The 17,547-nt window shown below is 42.4% G+C and overlaps 1 protein-coding gene across 2 annotated transcripts in view; it reads left to right on the forward strand.

The window, feature by feature from the left end:
* Nucleotides 1-17,547, forward strand: part of si:dkey-16j16.4 (uncharacterized) — a 99,180-nt gene that overhangs the window by 65,998 nt on the left and 15,635 nt on the right. Inside the window, exons 4-5 of one of the 2 annotated variants that reach the window (XM_014210007.3) lie at nt 3,640-3,693; nt 15,154-17,341. In XM_014210007.3, coding sequence (XP_014065482.1) covers nt 3,640-3,693; nt 15,154-15,279 — 180 coding nt within the window. In that variant the 3' untranslated portion in view covers nt 15,280-17,341. Of the gene's footprint in view, nt 1-3,639; nt 3,694-15,153; nt 17,342-17,547 lie in introns of those variants that run through there. The other variant, XM_082955606.1, reaches the window with a different exon arrangement.

The raw sequence follows: 17,547 nt of genomic DNA on the forward strand, positions 1-17,547 counted from the left end.
TTACACCCCCTTCTATATAGTGAATAAAGAGTTACATGTCTATCAGAACAAAGAGAGTGTGTTCTTTAATGGAAGCCTCTCCAACATAATCCAGGTAGAATCAGGAATTCCCCAAGGCAGCTGTGTAGGCCCATAACATTTTTCAATCTTTACTAATGAATTGCCCCTGACTTTGAGGAAAGCCAGATTGTCTATGTATACAGATGACTCAACACTATACATGTCAGCTACTACAGCGACTGAAATGACTGCATCACTTAACAAAGAATTGCAGTTCGTTTCTGAGTGGGTGGCAAGGAATAAGTTAGTCCTAAACATTTCTAAAACTAAAAGCATTGTGAATGATTTGTCCCAAATACTAAACCCTAAACCTCAACTAAATCTTGTAATAAATAATGTGGAAATTGAGCAAGTTGAAGTGACTGTTTGGAGTAACCCTGGACTGTAAACTGTCATGATCAAAACATTGATACAACAGTAGCTAAGATGGGGAGAAGTATGTCCATGATAAGACACTGCTCTACCTTCTTGACAGTACTCAACAAGGCAGGTCCTACAGGCCCTAGATTTTGTACTGTATATATGTGGTAGTGTTGGAGTAGGGGCCTGAGGGCACACAGTCTGTGAATGTATTGTAATGTTTTTAAAATTGTATAAACTGCCTCAATTTTGCTGGACCCAGGAAGAGCAGCAGCAGCTAATGGGGATCCATACTAAATACAAATACAAATACAAATGCTAGCTCCCTATTAAGGATACTTCAGCAAGCATTGATGTTGGCAATTGACGATACATGTATGCTGAAAATTGCAATCACAGATTTGTAGAACTGACAGGAAATAGTAGCCTATTGTTGACTTGGTGATGTGAGGTCTCAATCTGGAATAAAACTTTGTCTATGTTTAGGTTCAGCAATTCATAAGTTACCCGGTTTAGATACGCTGTTTTATTTTCCTCTGTCTTCTCAGAATGCGCAGGCAGCCCATTGCTACTGTCAAAAGTTCCATGCAGGATATTTTTCAATGTCACACAAATATGAGGTTTGCAAAAATAATAACTGTGACATTAAGCAGACGCTTTTATCCAAAGCAACAGTATGCATGCATTCATTTTCCGTTCGTGGTCCCGGGAATCGAACCCACTGTAAAGGGGTGTGTAACTGGTGGCAGTGAAGTCAGACGCAGGAGAGCAGAACTAGGTAACAGCCAGAGCAGTTTAATTTCAAAACCAACGGCATAAAGAAATAACCCACATGGGTACAAAACCCAACGCGCACCAGTAAACATGTGCACAAGCACTTACAACAAACAATTACACACAAAGACATGGGGGGAAGAGAGGGTTAAGTACACAACACTTAATGAGGGAAATGAGAACCAGGTGTGTAGGAAAACAAGACAAAACAAATGGAAAATGAAAAGTGGATCGACGATGGCTAAAAGACCGGCGACGACGACCGCCGAACGCCGCCCGAACAAGGAGAGGAACCGACTTCGGTGGAAGTCGTGACACCCACAAACACGACTGCCATGGTCGTTATTTATTTTGCTGTTTTAATAGGCTACAGACTAAATTTGTAACAGTTTAATAGGCTATTGCAATAATTCAACATGCATAGTTGTAGACTACACCACTGCTTTACCCTAGGCAGCAGATTATCAAATGGAAGATATCGGCCTATGTGTTCCTCTAGGCTGTGCTCTGAGGTTGCTGGGCACGCTCCACTATTGATAGGCCTACGTTTTTCAAAAATACAATTACTATACCTCCTAGGCTACAACACAGTGCAATAAGTCATTTATTGTTAGGACACAATTATTGTAATTTATTGTTAGTACACAATTATTGTCTAGGCTGTAAACTGCAGTGATGAAAGGCTCATTTTAATAACTACTCAATCGTCCTTTTGTGTTTCATGACACAATAAAGCCCTGACTATACCTGAATATATCCAACCATTTGGATCAGTTATGGGTTTATTTTTGTCAGTTTACAAGGTCCAGAAAATTACATTAGGCCACTCATATGGTGTATTTTGTCAGGATGTATTGGCGTTTACAGATAGGCCTACCATAGAAAAATAGGCTGTAGCCTATGACACTGAGATGTGCTGTCTGTTGTGGATCATGTATCCCAAGTCGTCCTATAATTAACGTGGCCACCAGCCTAAAAATTGCAAATGCCATTATATTAAGCCAGGATTGGCCGAAGGGGCCAGATATGCTGAAGTAGACTCGGCCCGAGTACCATTAGCCGGAAGCCAGAGTAATATGATTCTGCCTAACTCGGGAAGAGCTCGGCCCGTATGAAGCCCCCCGAGTCCGAGTCGATGCTGAGTCCCCCGAGTCTCAAACGGAATAGGCCCGAACCCACCGTGTCGACTGGGAAGTGGATAGAAAAACATGGGCATGGGCTCTGTTTCAAAATATCGCTGTTTTGTGTGTTGTGTAGGAAAAATATTATTTATATTTTATTCTGTTATATTCCATTATATTCTTACTATGAAATATGTGTGTCTTGTCGGTTTAATGAATAAAATAAGGAATTATTGATTTAATTTGCATGGCGCAGCCATGTATCCTATAGGCTGCATAGACCAGTAATGTAATTAAACTCAATACATACTATTCTATTCTTTTGAAAATGGTTCTTAGGACCTGCGTAAACAAACTAATAATTGGGTTTATTTGTGATGGTGTATATTCAATGGATCTATTAAAATAGAAGCCTACCTACATTGCCGCATGTCTGCTCCCACTCCTGAACTTGCTGGCATGTGCATGGGAGGTATAAAAGGCTTATCCCGTCAAGAATGTGGTAAAATTGGACTGTATGAATTGGGTTCTTAAAACGTTGCCTGATTTGTGATTGTCATCGCAAACCGTTTGTGTGGCAGATTTATTGCAACAAATGATCGGTCTGTCAGATGCGCCTTGAAAAAAATCGGAATATTCTTTGTTGTCTTCAAATGACAGAAATGCATATAAGGTTTCAGGGGTGACAGAGCACATTTTAAGGGCTATTTAATGATAGTCACCATACTTTCAACTACTAAACGGACTGTACTCACATTGTTGTTAAGGGGGTATCCAAACCAACTCTCCCTCCCTCCACAACAGCAGGAGTCTTGCGTTTCCATTCTACTCCCCTCTTCCAAGAGCCCTGTTCCTCTTCAAAAGCACCAGTCTCCTGCCTCCCCCCAGACAATTCCTGGGGGGAGGCAGGAGAGGGCCTCTGTCACTTACGAGAATGGTTCTGCTGGGTGGACTGGGAAGGAGTCTTTGACGGGATGTTACATAAGCTTCATTGACTGGCTTGTTTGGTTTAGCAGCAGCTGCACTCCGGTCACTTTCTTGATTATAATTCTTAATTGACTCACAATGGTCAGTTGCTGTGACATCAACAAACATTAATTTACTCCTCACTCATAATGAAACACATTGGCTGCTCTCTGAGGAATAAACGTCCCCCTAATTGTGAAGTTTAAACTACATTCTTTGTATGAAATGTTTTATACAAATAAATGCATTATTATTATTCAGTGGTGTTTTGAAATGAGTCAGTGTTAGTATGCTGAGGGATGAAGTTGGTCCAAAGAGGTATGTTTGCTAATCAGTCTTTCTCCTTGGTTCCCCTCAGAAAATGCTCCTGAAAAAGAACTGTGGTGGGAAAACACGGACCATAAAGATCCGGGTAAGTTTACATTAATCTGCAATTTCACTTTATTGTACAGAAAAACACTCATATAATCCCAAATACACACTAAACCACTCACAAAATATGTTTCCATACAATAATTTTCATGTGAGTAAAGTATATTTAGGTAAAGAAAATACTCACGACAGGCCTAATAGAAATCAGCATGATTGTCAATAAACTTTCCTATATGTCGACAAAACAAAATATGCTAGACGGGTGGATAATTTTTTGCCGGTCAAATGGATCAAGCAACAAATGGCAGTGGAAATGCTTTTTTTGCGCAATTGTTGATAGAATACCTGTAATGTCTAAGTAAACTGCAGTCACGTGACACTATGTTGTGTGGTCCTCCCACCAGGACTTGGAAAGGCATTCACAGTTTAGAGAAAGTGCACGGTGATGAGCTTGATGCTCATTTCCCATGAATATAGTTATATATAAATATCTTAATTTGTATGACGTGGACATGATGATCAGTGCTAGGCTAATCTTATGTACCCTCTGCACTGTACCTGCGAGCCGTAGGATAGAGCACATGTGCCAGGACCAGAGTGGGCGAATGTGCTGTTATCACAAGACTTTCTGTGGCAAAACCACCAAAAGAGTTAAAAATGGCGAATTAAAAGTTATACGACAAAGTGCTTTTTATGTGCACTACATCATTACGCACAGCTTTTTATCCACAACAAGCCAGTTTGATGGAAACACACCTCCGCGGGTAAAATGTATATAATTTGAATGCAAGTATTTGATAAATCGCTTGAAAATATTTCAACAAGTGGATGGAAACCTAGCTACAGACATTGTCACACCCTGGCCCGGTGGCTCTTGCGCCCCCCCCCCCCCCCCCCGGGGGGCCTGTTGGGCGCATCGGAAGTGCGAACACGGTCGGGAATTGCCGATGACGCCTCAACTTTGGCCCCCCTGCCCCCACACACACACACACACACACACACACACACACACACACACACACACACACACACACACACACACACACACCACACACACACACACACACACACACACACACACACACACACACACACCAGGGTTGGGCTCAATTAGAATTGAAGGCAGTCAATTCAGGAAGTGCTTTGAATTTAACATTCAGAAATGTAAAAACATTTGAAATAAATAGATTTTTAAATTGTAATTTTTGTTTATTTCCTGAATTGACTGCCTTCAATTCTAATTGAGCCCAACCCTGACACACACACACACTGAGTCCTTATCCTTTCAAGCTGAGCCACAATACCAAGTCAAGATGGCCGTGTCCGTTACAGTAGAGATAAGGCTGAAAGGTCATGCAGCCCCCATGAACAACCCAGTCTATTTTGCTGCCTACACCTTGATGCCCCTCCAAATGCATGCTGGGAAAGCATCTAACACCTTCACTGGTTCCCATGACCCTCTGCTATAGCCACTATACCTTTTCTAACAAGAAAGTAGGAAGTCTATATTAAACAGCAAGCAATTATTGTTCCCTCACAGTTGAGATTCATGAAAAATAAAACACATGTTCAACCCCCTGAGTCAATACACATTAGAATCACCTTTGGCAGCGAGTACAGCTGTGAGTCTTTGTGGGTAAGCCTGTAAGAGCTTTGCACACCTGGATTGCACAATATTTGCCCATTATTTTTTTAACTCGTCAAGCTCTCTCAAGCTTTCTTTCTCTAGGATTTGTCTGTGCTTAGCTCAATTCTGTTTAGTTTTATCTTGAAAAAAAACTCCCTAGTACTTGCCAATGACGAGCATAACCATAACATGATGCTGCCACCACCATGCTCGAAAATATGAAGAGTGATACTCAGTGATGTGTTGTATTTGCCCCAAACATATTGCTTGGTATTCAGGACAAAATGTTAATTACTTTGCCACATTTTGTGCAGTATTACTTTAGTGCCTTATTGCGAACAGGATGGATGTTTTAGAATATTTGTATTCTCTACCAACGTCCTTCTTTTCACTCTGTCATTTAGGTTAGTATTGTGGGGTAACTACAATGTTGTTGATCCATCCTCAGTTTTCTCCTATCACAGCCATTAAACACTATAACTGTTTTAAAATCACAATTTTCTTCCTCTCCGGCAACTGTTGGGAAGGATGCCTGTATCTTTGTAGTGACTGGGTGTATCCAAAGCGTAATTATACTAAACAGAAATATAAACGCAACATGTAAAGCTTTGATCCCATGTTTCATAAAATAAAAGATCCCAGAAATTTCCCATATGCACAAAAAGCTTATTTCTCTTAAATTGTATGCACAAATTTGTTTACATCGTGTTATTGAGCATTTCTCCTTTCTCAAGGTAATTCATCCACCTGACAAGTGTGGCATATCAAGAAGCCTATTAAACAGCATGATTATTACACAGGTGCACCTTATTTATTGTCCACCTGCTGGGGACAATAAAAGGCCACTCTAATATGTGCAGTTTTGGAGCATGCAATTGGCATGCTGACTGCGAGAATGTTCACCAGAGCTGTTACGAGAGAATTTAATGTTAATTTCTCTACCATAAGCTGACTTCAACATTGTTTTAGAGAATTTGGCAGTACGTCCAACTGGCCTTACAACCGCATACCACGTGTAACCACCCCAGCCCCTTACCTCCACATCCGGCTTCTTCACCTGTGGTATCATCGGAAACCAGCTACCCAGACAGCTGATGAAACAGTGGGTTTGCACAACCAAATCATTTCTACACAAACTGTCATCTGCATGCTCGTCGTCCTCACCAGGGTCTTGACCTGACTGCAGTTCGGTGTCGTAACCAATTTCAGTGGGCAAATACTCACCTTCGATGGCCACTGGCACGCTGGAGAAGTCTTCATGGATGAATCCTGCTTTCAACTGTACCAGGCAGATGGCAGACAGCATGTATGGCGTAGTATGTGCAAGTGGTTTGCTGATGTCAACGTTGTGAATAGAGTGCCCTGTGGTGGTGGTGGGGTTATGGTATGGACTAGCAATGGACAAGGAACACAATTGCATTTTATCGATAGCAATTTGAATGCACAGAGATACCGTGACGAGATCTTGAGGCCCATTGTCGTACCATTCATCCGCCGCCATCACCTCATGTTTCATCATAATAATGCACAGCCCCGTATTGCAAGGATCTGTACACAATTCCTGGAAACTAAAAATGTCCCAGTTCTTCCATGGCCTGCATACTCACCAGGCATGTCACCCATTAAGTATGTTTGGGCTGCTCTGGATTGACATGTACGACAGCGTGTTCCAATTCCTGCCAATATCCAGAAACTACTCACAGGCATTGAAGAGGAGTGGAACAACATTCCACAGGCCACAATCAACAGCCGTATCAACTCTGTGCGAAGGAGATGTGTTGGGCTGCATGAGGCAAATTGTGGTCACACTAGATACTGACTGGTTTTCTGATCTACGCCCCTACCTTTTTTTTTTTAAGGTATCTGTAACCAACAGATGCATATCTGTATTCCCAGTGATGTGAAATCCATAGATTAGAGCCTCATTTATTTAAGTCAATTGACGGATTACCTTATATGAACTGTAACTCAGTAAAATCTTTGAAGTTGTTGCGCTTTTAATTTTTGTTCAGTGTAATAACTTCACCATGCTCAAAGGGATATTCAGTGTCTGCTCTTTTTAATTTCTACTCATCTAATAATAGGTGGGTGCCATTCTTTGCGAGGCATTGGAAAACCTCTCTGGTCTTTGTGGTTGAATCTGGGCTTGAAATTCACTACTTGACTGAGAGACCTTACAAATATCTGTAACGCCCTGGCCATAGAGAGGGGTTTTTGTTCTTTATTTTGGTTAGGCCAGGGTGTTACATTGGGTGGGCGTTCTATGTTATTTTTTCTAGGTTGGTTTGTTTCGTTGATTTTGGCCGTGTGGCTTCCAATCAGGCACAGCTGTAGTTTGTTGTTGCTGATTAGGAGTCACACATAAGTAGCCTGTTTTTCCTTTGGGTTTTTGTGGGTGATTGTTTCTGTTTAGTGCTTTCGATTTCGTTGTTAGTACCTGACAGAACTGTCGGCTGTCATTTTATTTTGTCAAGTGTTCTCTTTTTGTATTAAAATTCATTCAAGATGAACACATCCTCCGCTGCACCTTGGTCTTTCTCTAACGACGGCCGTTACAATATCCGTATATGTGTGGGGTACAGAGATGGGGTAATCATTAAAAAATCATGTTAACCAATATTATTGCACACAGAGTGAGTCCATGTAACTTATTATGTGACTTGTTAAGAAAATGTGTTACCCCTGAATATATTTAGGCTTGCCCTAAACAAAGTGGTTGAATACTTATTGACTCAAGACATTTCAGCTTTACATTTTTTATTAATTTGTAAAAACGTCTCAAAACAGAATTCCACTTTGACATGTGGGGTATTGTGTGTAGATCAGTGCCACTAAATCTCAATTCAATCCATTTTAAATTCAGGCTGTAACACAACAAAATGTGGAAAAAATCAAGAGGTGTGAATACTTTCTGAAGGCACTGTACTTTATATCATCGCTTGGAGTTTACCATTCAGTTTATCTCTGAACCAAAGATACCAAGGGTTTCTTTAAAGCTTGTGGCACTACACTTAATTGTTATTTTTCTGCAATGGGTCATTTTCTTAGTGGCTCAGTGAAGATGCAAGCTATATACGCTAGCTCTATGATCTCAGACCATTGAGGTATATTGTGGGGGAGCGACGTGTGACTAGCAGGACAACTGTGTGTGTGGTTCCTGGGTTGTGTAAAGGGTGGGTGGAGGCAGGTTGGGCAGTTCGAGTGAAGTTGAAGGCACCTGGTCATTTTGGCACAAATCAGAACAGTCCAGAAGGACGCACAGAGTGTGGCGGGAAAGTGACGCTACGGTCTGTGTGGGTTACTATAAGCTGTGGGCCACTGCATACACACACACTTATGCGCACAGACACACCATTGAGGTTGGCCCCCACACACACACACACACACACACACAGTTAATGCAGAATAATACAAATAATAATCACATATAGGTATACACACACACACACACACACACACACACACACACACACACACACACACACACACACACACACACACACACACACACACACACACACACACACACAGCTACAGAATGGCTGCATGCATAGGCTACCCCTTTCCATATAGTTGAACACTACTTTCGTCGTCTCTAAGCGTTGACTGAAATATGTAACTGAGGCTCATCTTGGAGGAAGAGTTGAGATGGAGGTGTGTGTGGTTGCCCTGTGGTGTATCATCAGGGATGAAGTGACTTTCCATTTTTTGCCAACCGGCTGCTCTCTGTTGTGTTCCTCTGCTACAGAGATGTTTATTATCTCCTCTCGTAGTTAATTTTTTTAAATAAAATGATGACTTGTGGTCCCTGGGTATTTTCCAGGCACAGCATTTTCTAGTACAGTAAGTAGATCTCTCTTGTTATCCCGTTTTTCAATATTCTTTCTCTTCAGCATTCTCGCCCTCCTCCCTCCCAAGCTTGCTCTCCTTGTTACTCTCCCCTTCAACTTCCACTACATGTCTCCTTTTCCCCTTTCTCCTTGCCTCTGTATTTCTCTCTTGCTCTTTCACCCTCGTCCTTTTTATCCTTCAACTTAATTATCCCCCTCTTTTTCCTGGAATGGGTCCAGGAGAGACACTAGATATATATGCAGGGATGGTAGTTGTTAGAGGGAAATTATTTGTGGATGGAGCAAGGAGTAGGAAAACAAGAAAAAACCCTGCTCCTGTCTATTCCTGAAACTTCCTCTCTGGGGTGGGAGAGAGTAAGAGGTGGGAGGTGGAGGAGAGAGATCTTTCCCAGGGATGGAGCCGCCAAAGCGTCTGGTTTCAAATCAAATCAAAATGTATTTGTCACATGCGCCGAATACAACAAGTGTAGACCTTACCGTGAAATGCTTACTTACAAGCTTACTTACAAGCCCAGTTCAAGAAGAGTTAAGAAAATATTTACCAAATAAACTGAAGTAAAAAATAATAAAATGTAACACAAAATAACAACGGGGCTATATACAGGGAGTACCGGTACTGAGTCAATATGCAGGGGTACAGGTTAGTCGAGGTAATTTGTACATGTAGGTTGGGGTAAAGTGACTATGCATAGATAATAAACAGCGAGTAGCAGCAGTGTACAAAACAAATGGGGGGTGGGGAGGGGGGTGTCAATGTAAATAGTCCGGTGGCCATTTGATTAATTGTTCAGCAGTCATGGCTTGGGGGTAGAAGTTGTTAAGGAGCCTTTTGGTCCTAGACTTGGCGCTTTAGTGCCGCTTGCCGTGCGGTAGCAGAGAAAACAGACTATGACTTGGGTGACTGTAGTCTCTGACACTTTTTTGGGCTTTCCTCTGACACCGCCTCGTATATCGGTCCTGGATGGCAGGAAGCTTGGCCCCAGTGATGTACTGGGCCGTACACACATGCTCTTGATGGTGCAGCTGTAGAACTTTTTGAGGATCTGAGGACCCATGCCAAATCTTTTCGGTCTCCTGAGGGGGAAAAGGTGTTGTCGTGCCCTCTTCACGACTGTCTTGGTGTGTTTGGACCATGATAGTTCATTGGTAATGTGGACGCCAAGGAACTTGAAACTCTCGACCCGCTCCACTACAGCCCCGTCAATGTGAATGGGGTGGGAATGGCCTGTTCGGCCTGCCTTTTCCTGTAGTCCACGATCAGCTCCTTTGTCTTGCTCACATTGAGGGAGAGGTTGTTGTCCTGGCACCACACTGCCAGGTCTCTGACCTCCTCCCTATAGGCTGTCTCATCGTTGTCGGTGATCAGGCCTACCACTGTTGTGTCGTCTGCAAACTTAATGGTGTTGGAGTCATGTTTGACCACGCAGTCGTGGGTGAACAGGGAGTACAGGAGGGGACTAAGTACACATCCCTGAGGGGCCCCAGTGTTGAGGATCAGCGTGGCAGACGTGTTGTTGCCTACCCTTACCACCTCGGGGCGACCCGTCAGGAAGTCCAGGATCCAGTTGCAAAGGGAGGTGTTTAGTCCCAGGGTCCTTAGCTTAGTGATGAGCTTCGTGGGCACTATGGTGTCAGTATTACAGACTCGGTCATGGAGAGGTTGAAAATGTCAGTGAAGACACTTGCCAGTTGGTCCGCGCATGCTTTGAGTACACGTCCTGGTAATCCGTCTGGCCCCGCGGCTTTGTGAATGTTAACCTGTTTAAAGGTCTTGCTCACATCGGCTACCAAGAGCGTTATCACACAGTCATCTTGAACAGCTAGTGCTCCCGTGCATGCTTCAGTGTTGCTTGCCTCGAAGCGAGCATAAAAAGGCATTTAGCTCATCTGGTAGACTCCCGTCACTGGGCAGCTCGCATCTGGGTTTCCCGTTTCCCTTTGTAGTCCCTAATAGTTTTCAAGCCCCCCACATCTGACGAGCGTCAGAGCTGGTGTAGTAGGATTCCATCTTAATCCTGTATTGACGCTTTGCTTGTTTGATGGTTCGCCTGAGGGCATAGCGGGATTTCTGATAAGCGTCTGGATTTGTGTCCAACTCCTTGAAAGTGCCAGCTCTAGCCTTTAGCTCGATGCAGGTGTTGCCTGTAATCCATGGCTTCTGGTTGGGATATGTACGTATGGTTACTGTGGGGACAACGTCGTCGATGCACTTATTGATGCAGCCGATGACTGAGGTGGTATACTCCTCAATGCCATTGGATGAATCCCAGAACATATTCCAGTCTGTGTTAGGAAAACAGTCCTGTAGCGTAGCATCCGTGTCATCTAACCACTTCCGTATTGAGCAAGTCACTGGTACTTCCTGCTTTAGTTTTTGCTTGTAAGCAGGAATCAGGAGGATAGAATTATGGTCCGATTTGCCAAATGGAGGGTGGAGGAGAGCTGTGTTTCCATCTCTGTGTGTGGAGTAAAGGTGGCCTGTTTTTTTATTTTTATCCTCTGGTTGCACATGTGACATGCTGGTAGAAATGAGGTAAAATGGATTTAAGTGTGCCTGCATTAAAGTCCCCGGCCACTAGGAGCGCCGCTTCTGGATGAGTATTTTCTTGTTTACTTATGGCCTTTATAGAGTTGGTTGAGTGTGGTCTTAGTGCCAGCATCGGTCTGTGGTGGTAAATAGACGGCTACGAATAATATAGATGAGAGCTCTCTTGGTAGATAGTGTGGTCTAAAGCTTATCATAAGGTACTCTACCTCAGATGTGCAATACCTCGAGACTTCTTTAATATTAGACATTGCGCACCAGCTGTTATTGACAAAAGACACACACCCCCACCCCTCGTCTTACCAGACGCAGCTTCTCTGTTCTGCCGGTGCATGGAAAATCCCGCCATCTCTATATTATCTTTGTCATCGTTCAGCCACGACTCGGTGAAACATAAGATGTTACAGTTTTTAATGTCCCGTTTGTAGGATAATCTTGATCGTTAGTCATCGATTTTATTTTCCAATGATTGCACATTGGCCAATAGAACGGATGGCAGTGGGAGTTTACTTGCTCGCCTACGCATTCTCAGAAGGCAGCCCGACCTCCGCCCTCTTTTTCTCCGTCTTTTCTTCAAGCAAATGGCGGGGATTTGGGCCTGTTCTCTGGAAAGCAGTATATCCTTCTTGTCGGACTCGTTATAGGAAAAAGCTTCTTCCAGTTTGAGGTGAGTAATCGCTTTTCTGATGTCCAGAAGTTATTTTCGGTCATAAGAGACAGTAACAGCAACATTATGTACAAAATAAGTTAAAAAAATAAGTTACAAACAATGCAAAAAAACCGAACAAAATAGTACAGTTGTTAGGAGCATGTAAAACGTCAGACATTCTTTCCAGCGGCATTTTCAGCCCCCGAAGAGGAAGAGTGAGTTGGAGACCAGGGCATTTGGAGAGATGGAGTAAGACTGAGGTTAAGAGACGTGAGACTGACGACACCTCCCTGTGTCCTTCTACATATAACGTTATCGTGCTAGCTAGCAATTTGTCTGATTTTGATCAAGGCTCAGGTAAGCATATGGGAGTGAAGAGGAGACTTAAATTACAGCTTATTTAGAGCCGCTGATCAGAACAACTTACCTTGAGGTATTGTAGAGCAGACCATTGGTTCCTACTGTGGGTTGGGGCCCTCTGTTGTGAGTGGTGTCCAGAATATACACTACGTCAAGGGATGACAATTGATACAAATACTATTATCTTTATTTTGTTAATAAATTTAATTGGCCTAAGGAATCACATTATTAATCTATTTAGTAACTTCAATGTTTTAACATAAAGGTTTGTCTATGTTTAAACTTACTATTCGGTAGCTGCACAAGCCTTATGGTGGATATAGAGCAGTTGTCACCAACCGGGTGATCGACTGGTCGATCTTCAAGGCATTCCTAGTCTATTACCAAACATTTCTGTATAAAAGCCAACGATAAAGGCTTGCGCTCCTGCTGTTGACAGTAGGTGAACTTAGATTCAGAAGCCCTTGCGCAACGGGAAGGCAGTGTTCCCATCTGTTGCTAAATTGGATAGCTCAAATCACATTGCCTACAGATTCCAGCAAAGTTTGATACTAGCCTACATGAGATTTAATAACTTTTAAAAACCATGACCAGAGAGAGCCTGAAGAATACAGCAAAGAGCTGCTGTTTTTATGAGTGTGTTCATGTTTAAGTTTTTATTACAAAACAAAAAACGCAGTTCTTCATACTACCACTTGCGCTGTAGCTGCAATGAATTAGTAACCAAGTGTATCGATAGCCCTGCGCTTGAATTATTATTAGCAGCTCGTCTTGTCTATTTTAATATCGAGGAATATTTAACTTTCTCTGGTCATAGGAACAACATGAATTTGTGCATGAGGCACCATTATCTATTTTGTCATGGTGCTTTCAAGACAACTGGGGAAAAAAAAAAAAAAAGAGATCCAACTGGGAAAAATCGATTTGAACGGTCAACCAACTCGAAATTCCAAGTTGGAAACTCTGACATCATTCTAGAGCTCCGACTTTCCGACCTGAAGATCACTGACGTCATAGTTTGACCTCGTTTTTTTGTGAGCCCAGCTCCCTCCTCGTCCAGAATAAAATAAAAGTGCTCAGCTGTGTCTTGGAAGTGCTACACCAAATGATATTTTTTTTATCAAAGCTCAAGTTTTGAAATAAAATATGGTCTGAGAAGAAAACTATTGTCAGGCCAGGCATATAGCCCATATGCTGTGTTAATGTGTTAGGCCTACTGCACAAAACCTCATTCTTACATAACAGTTTTTATTAGGTTAATGTAAAAAAAAATGTAAGTAATGTAAAAATAAAATCAGAGCGGTACGTCTCGGCTTGTTTTTTGACAGCGAAAATTATATTGACTCAGAAAAGGTTGGTGACCACTGGTCTAGAGCAAAAGACACCTACCTCCCTTTGTGGACCAGGGTCATGTAATGAAAAGTTCAGGAACCCCTCAAGTAGAGAATATTTACACATCAGACAGCTGTTTCCCCCCCAAAATATTTATCAATTTGTTTTCAACTACTGGTCCTGTAGCACTTATTTTTTTTTTACTGTCTGCAGTATCCTCAGAACTCAACCTTTTTGGGCTATAATGTCTATCAGCCCTAGACGCTGGATGACTCTATATGACTCTGGGGAATGCTAACGTGCTACGCTAACATGCGCAGCAGACGCGGATCCGTCCCAAGGTGTAACGACTCGCGCATGCAATGGGCTGCCTTGCAGCTAGCCATATGGAGAACAATTTAACTTTACTGCATCTACGACTCTTGACCTGGAACCTGTCTCTCCCACACTGTAATTTCCTCCCAGGGAAGATGTGTTTAATCCTTCAACGACCAAAAACAAAACCCGGTGAAAACTTTTTTTTGTCATTGACGGACTGAGTCTGCCTGGGTCTGGAGTGTGTTAACAAGCACTGTTGGGATTTGTTGCCAAGCTACAGTGGCGCAGTAGTCTCTGTCGGTGTCGGATCCCTAAAGACATGTAGTCATGTCATATCATATAGTGGTGATGTCATTAGGTGTATATATATTGAGGTGATGGGAAAGGCCGAGAAATATGGGACTGAAGGGATGTCGGGTGGGGTGGAGATTGGAGAAACGGGTCCAGGTTGAGGGAGGGATGAAAAGAGAGGAGGATGATGAAATTATAGAATGTAACAAACCCCAGACACTGGAAACCAACAGCTTTACACACAACTAAGTTTCTAACTAACATTCAGTCTCTCTTCGGCGTACTGTGAATCTTGGCTCTGTAAGAGGGCACCAGCTAGTGTCACATTAGCCTCTAACTCTGACCTAGCTACAGTAGTGGTGGCTGACCGGTAAATGACCACCAGCTACTGCCCAGAGAAGCAGGGTAAGTCGGACGTGCTATTTCCATCCACCCAGATCCATGGAGGATAAAAGCCAGATTAGCCAAAACCCAAACTTTTTCCTATTTATTTATTTTTAAATCGTACTCTCTCTTTCTGTCCACAGAACTTGACTGGGATTCGCCCTCTGCCCAGGTACGCCTACGATCCCTCAATTTTTGCCTTCCGGTCCCTCAGCAGGGTCCCTCCGTGCAATCCCTTGACTCCGTCCGAAGACCCCCCGTGTGTGTGAGGGGATAACACCAACAAAACCCCCCCTTCCTCACTTATTGACTCTATAGGAGACCCCAGACTCCCAGACTTCAAATTCTGAAGACGAGACCGAGCTAAATAATGAGTAATACCATTATGGTATGACCTTTAGGGCAACTTGACAATGCCAATGTTTGAAGGTCAATATAGTACTCTCAGATAATCCTGCTCTGTCAAATCATGCTGTTGCTCGGACAACTGGTTCACTTGACAGAACCATCTAAGACACTAAGAATGGGGAGATCTTAACCCTGATATTGGATGATGATGTGAGACGGGGGCAGACGGTATGTGTGAACAACAAGGCTACAATAGAAATTGCTTTAAAAATACACCGCTTCACCCAAGCTCTCCGTTCCAAGGACACTTCAGGTATTTCATACATTAACAGCTGTCTTTTGGACACATTTTCAATGGATGGTTGTTCTAAAAATGGATTATCAAAAATATTTTTGAAGGACAACACAAGCTTGATACAAGGGAAATGTATGTTGACGACAATCAAAGGTCAAACAAACGCAAGACAGGTTTGTTGTCGAGACCAGGGTTTCCCAAACTCGGTCCTGGGCCCCCCACATTTTAGTTTTTGCCCTAGCACTACACAGCTGATTCAAATAATCAAAGCTTGATGATGAGTTGGTTATTTAAATCAGCGGTGTAGTGCTAGGGAAAAAAAGTAGAGTCTATATTTCGTGATATCAACCAGCGCTAAGTGCGTCGATACTAGGGTCGAAATGGAGATCAGCTTTCTCCATTCAAATATTTCCTTAACATTATAATTATTTCACAATACTGACGACGGATCAGCTCCTTGAGAGATATTACCACCTACGGCTGCAAATATTGAGCGGCGTATTCTAATGCTTTTAATGCTTACCCAATAAAAATGCACTAAATCACCGATTTGGCACATCATTGCGCACGTTAGGCTACACATCATTAAATATATTTAGAGAAATTATATACAGTAGCCTACATGCAGCAAAATAGAACTCAATTGATTGAACATTAAATCTATTTCAACATATTATTGAAAACACCTACAGCCTACTGTTTATATTTTAATGCAGTCATCTCGGTTTTCACTTTGAAGCATATTTTTATACGTCGCTCGTTTGTATCAATTGCAAAGACATAAGCAAATTCGTCTTTGTAGTCAACTTTGTTCTGAAGTTATCGGCGGTCACAGAGAGATCAGTCAACCATGTGATTCTATGTTTAGCGGAGATCTTCTGTTCATTAAGTGATGCTAGAGGGCAAAAAAGCATCTAAAGTTGCACTTAGCTATTCTACGAGTGATCTGAGTCAGGCGTTAGATTACGAGGGCTTTCAAGTGCAATGTTAACGATAGTTTTGGGAAACAGCTCGGATATTTAACGTTGCTCCTACGAAGGGTTTAACGATGAACTTAGCTTTAAGATGCTTTTGGGAAACCGGGCCCAGATACTATGAAATGTATGACTAGTTCAAGAGGTAACCTTTAACAATGTAACCCTCAACCTGTTGACAAGTTTGTGAATATCACCTTAAGAGGAAAACAGGATAACATCAAATACTTTGTCCTCTTTTCCTGTATGCATTTCACTGTGCTGTGGTGCAGAAAAGAAAGGAAGTATAAGAAATCTATAAGAATATGACATGATTTACTGCTTTAATTTCAGTGCTGTGTCATGAGTTTGTGTAGTACGCTATGCAACACATTTCTAACCCTGTATGTACCTCCTTTTCTTCGGTGGCACATCGCCACATGTATGAGACAACCAACAGTCATCCCAAACGTCTCATCTTTATGCCTCTGAATGACACTCCTGATGTATTGAACGTAAAACTGAGGCTAGTCTTGACTGTAGGGTCGATATGCTAACGTAATCAGTGACCAGACAACCTATTTATGCATATGAATATAACCCTTGATGGACATGTTGCGATCAAAACAATGTCACCATAACCAAGCTCTGCTAGAGTGAATGTTGTACAGCGCTCTGACATTTCTGTGTCCCTCGCATAATTTATGAACAAATAAATGCTCTGTGGCATCTTGATTCTTAGGAGTGATACATTTTACATCACGTTACATAGACTAATTCTACGTGCATTGACACGATTACCATTTTGGATTAGCTGTGTACCAGGGTTAGCATCAATCCCATTTCAATCCAGTCAATGCACGAGGTGAATCAAAAAACGAGTGTCATTTATTTTCAGTGAGGACATATTCTCCCTGTCACTCTGTGTGTCGCCTTCCTCA

Source organism: Salmo salar, chromosome 09, assembly GCF_965601325.2.
Source record: "Salmo salar chromosome 09, fSalSal1, whole genome shotgun sequence".
In the NCBI taxonomy this organism is placed as follows: domain Eukaryota; kingdom Metazoa; phylum Chordata; class Actinopteri; order Salmoniformes; family Salmonidae; genus Salmo; species Salmo salar.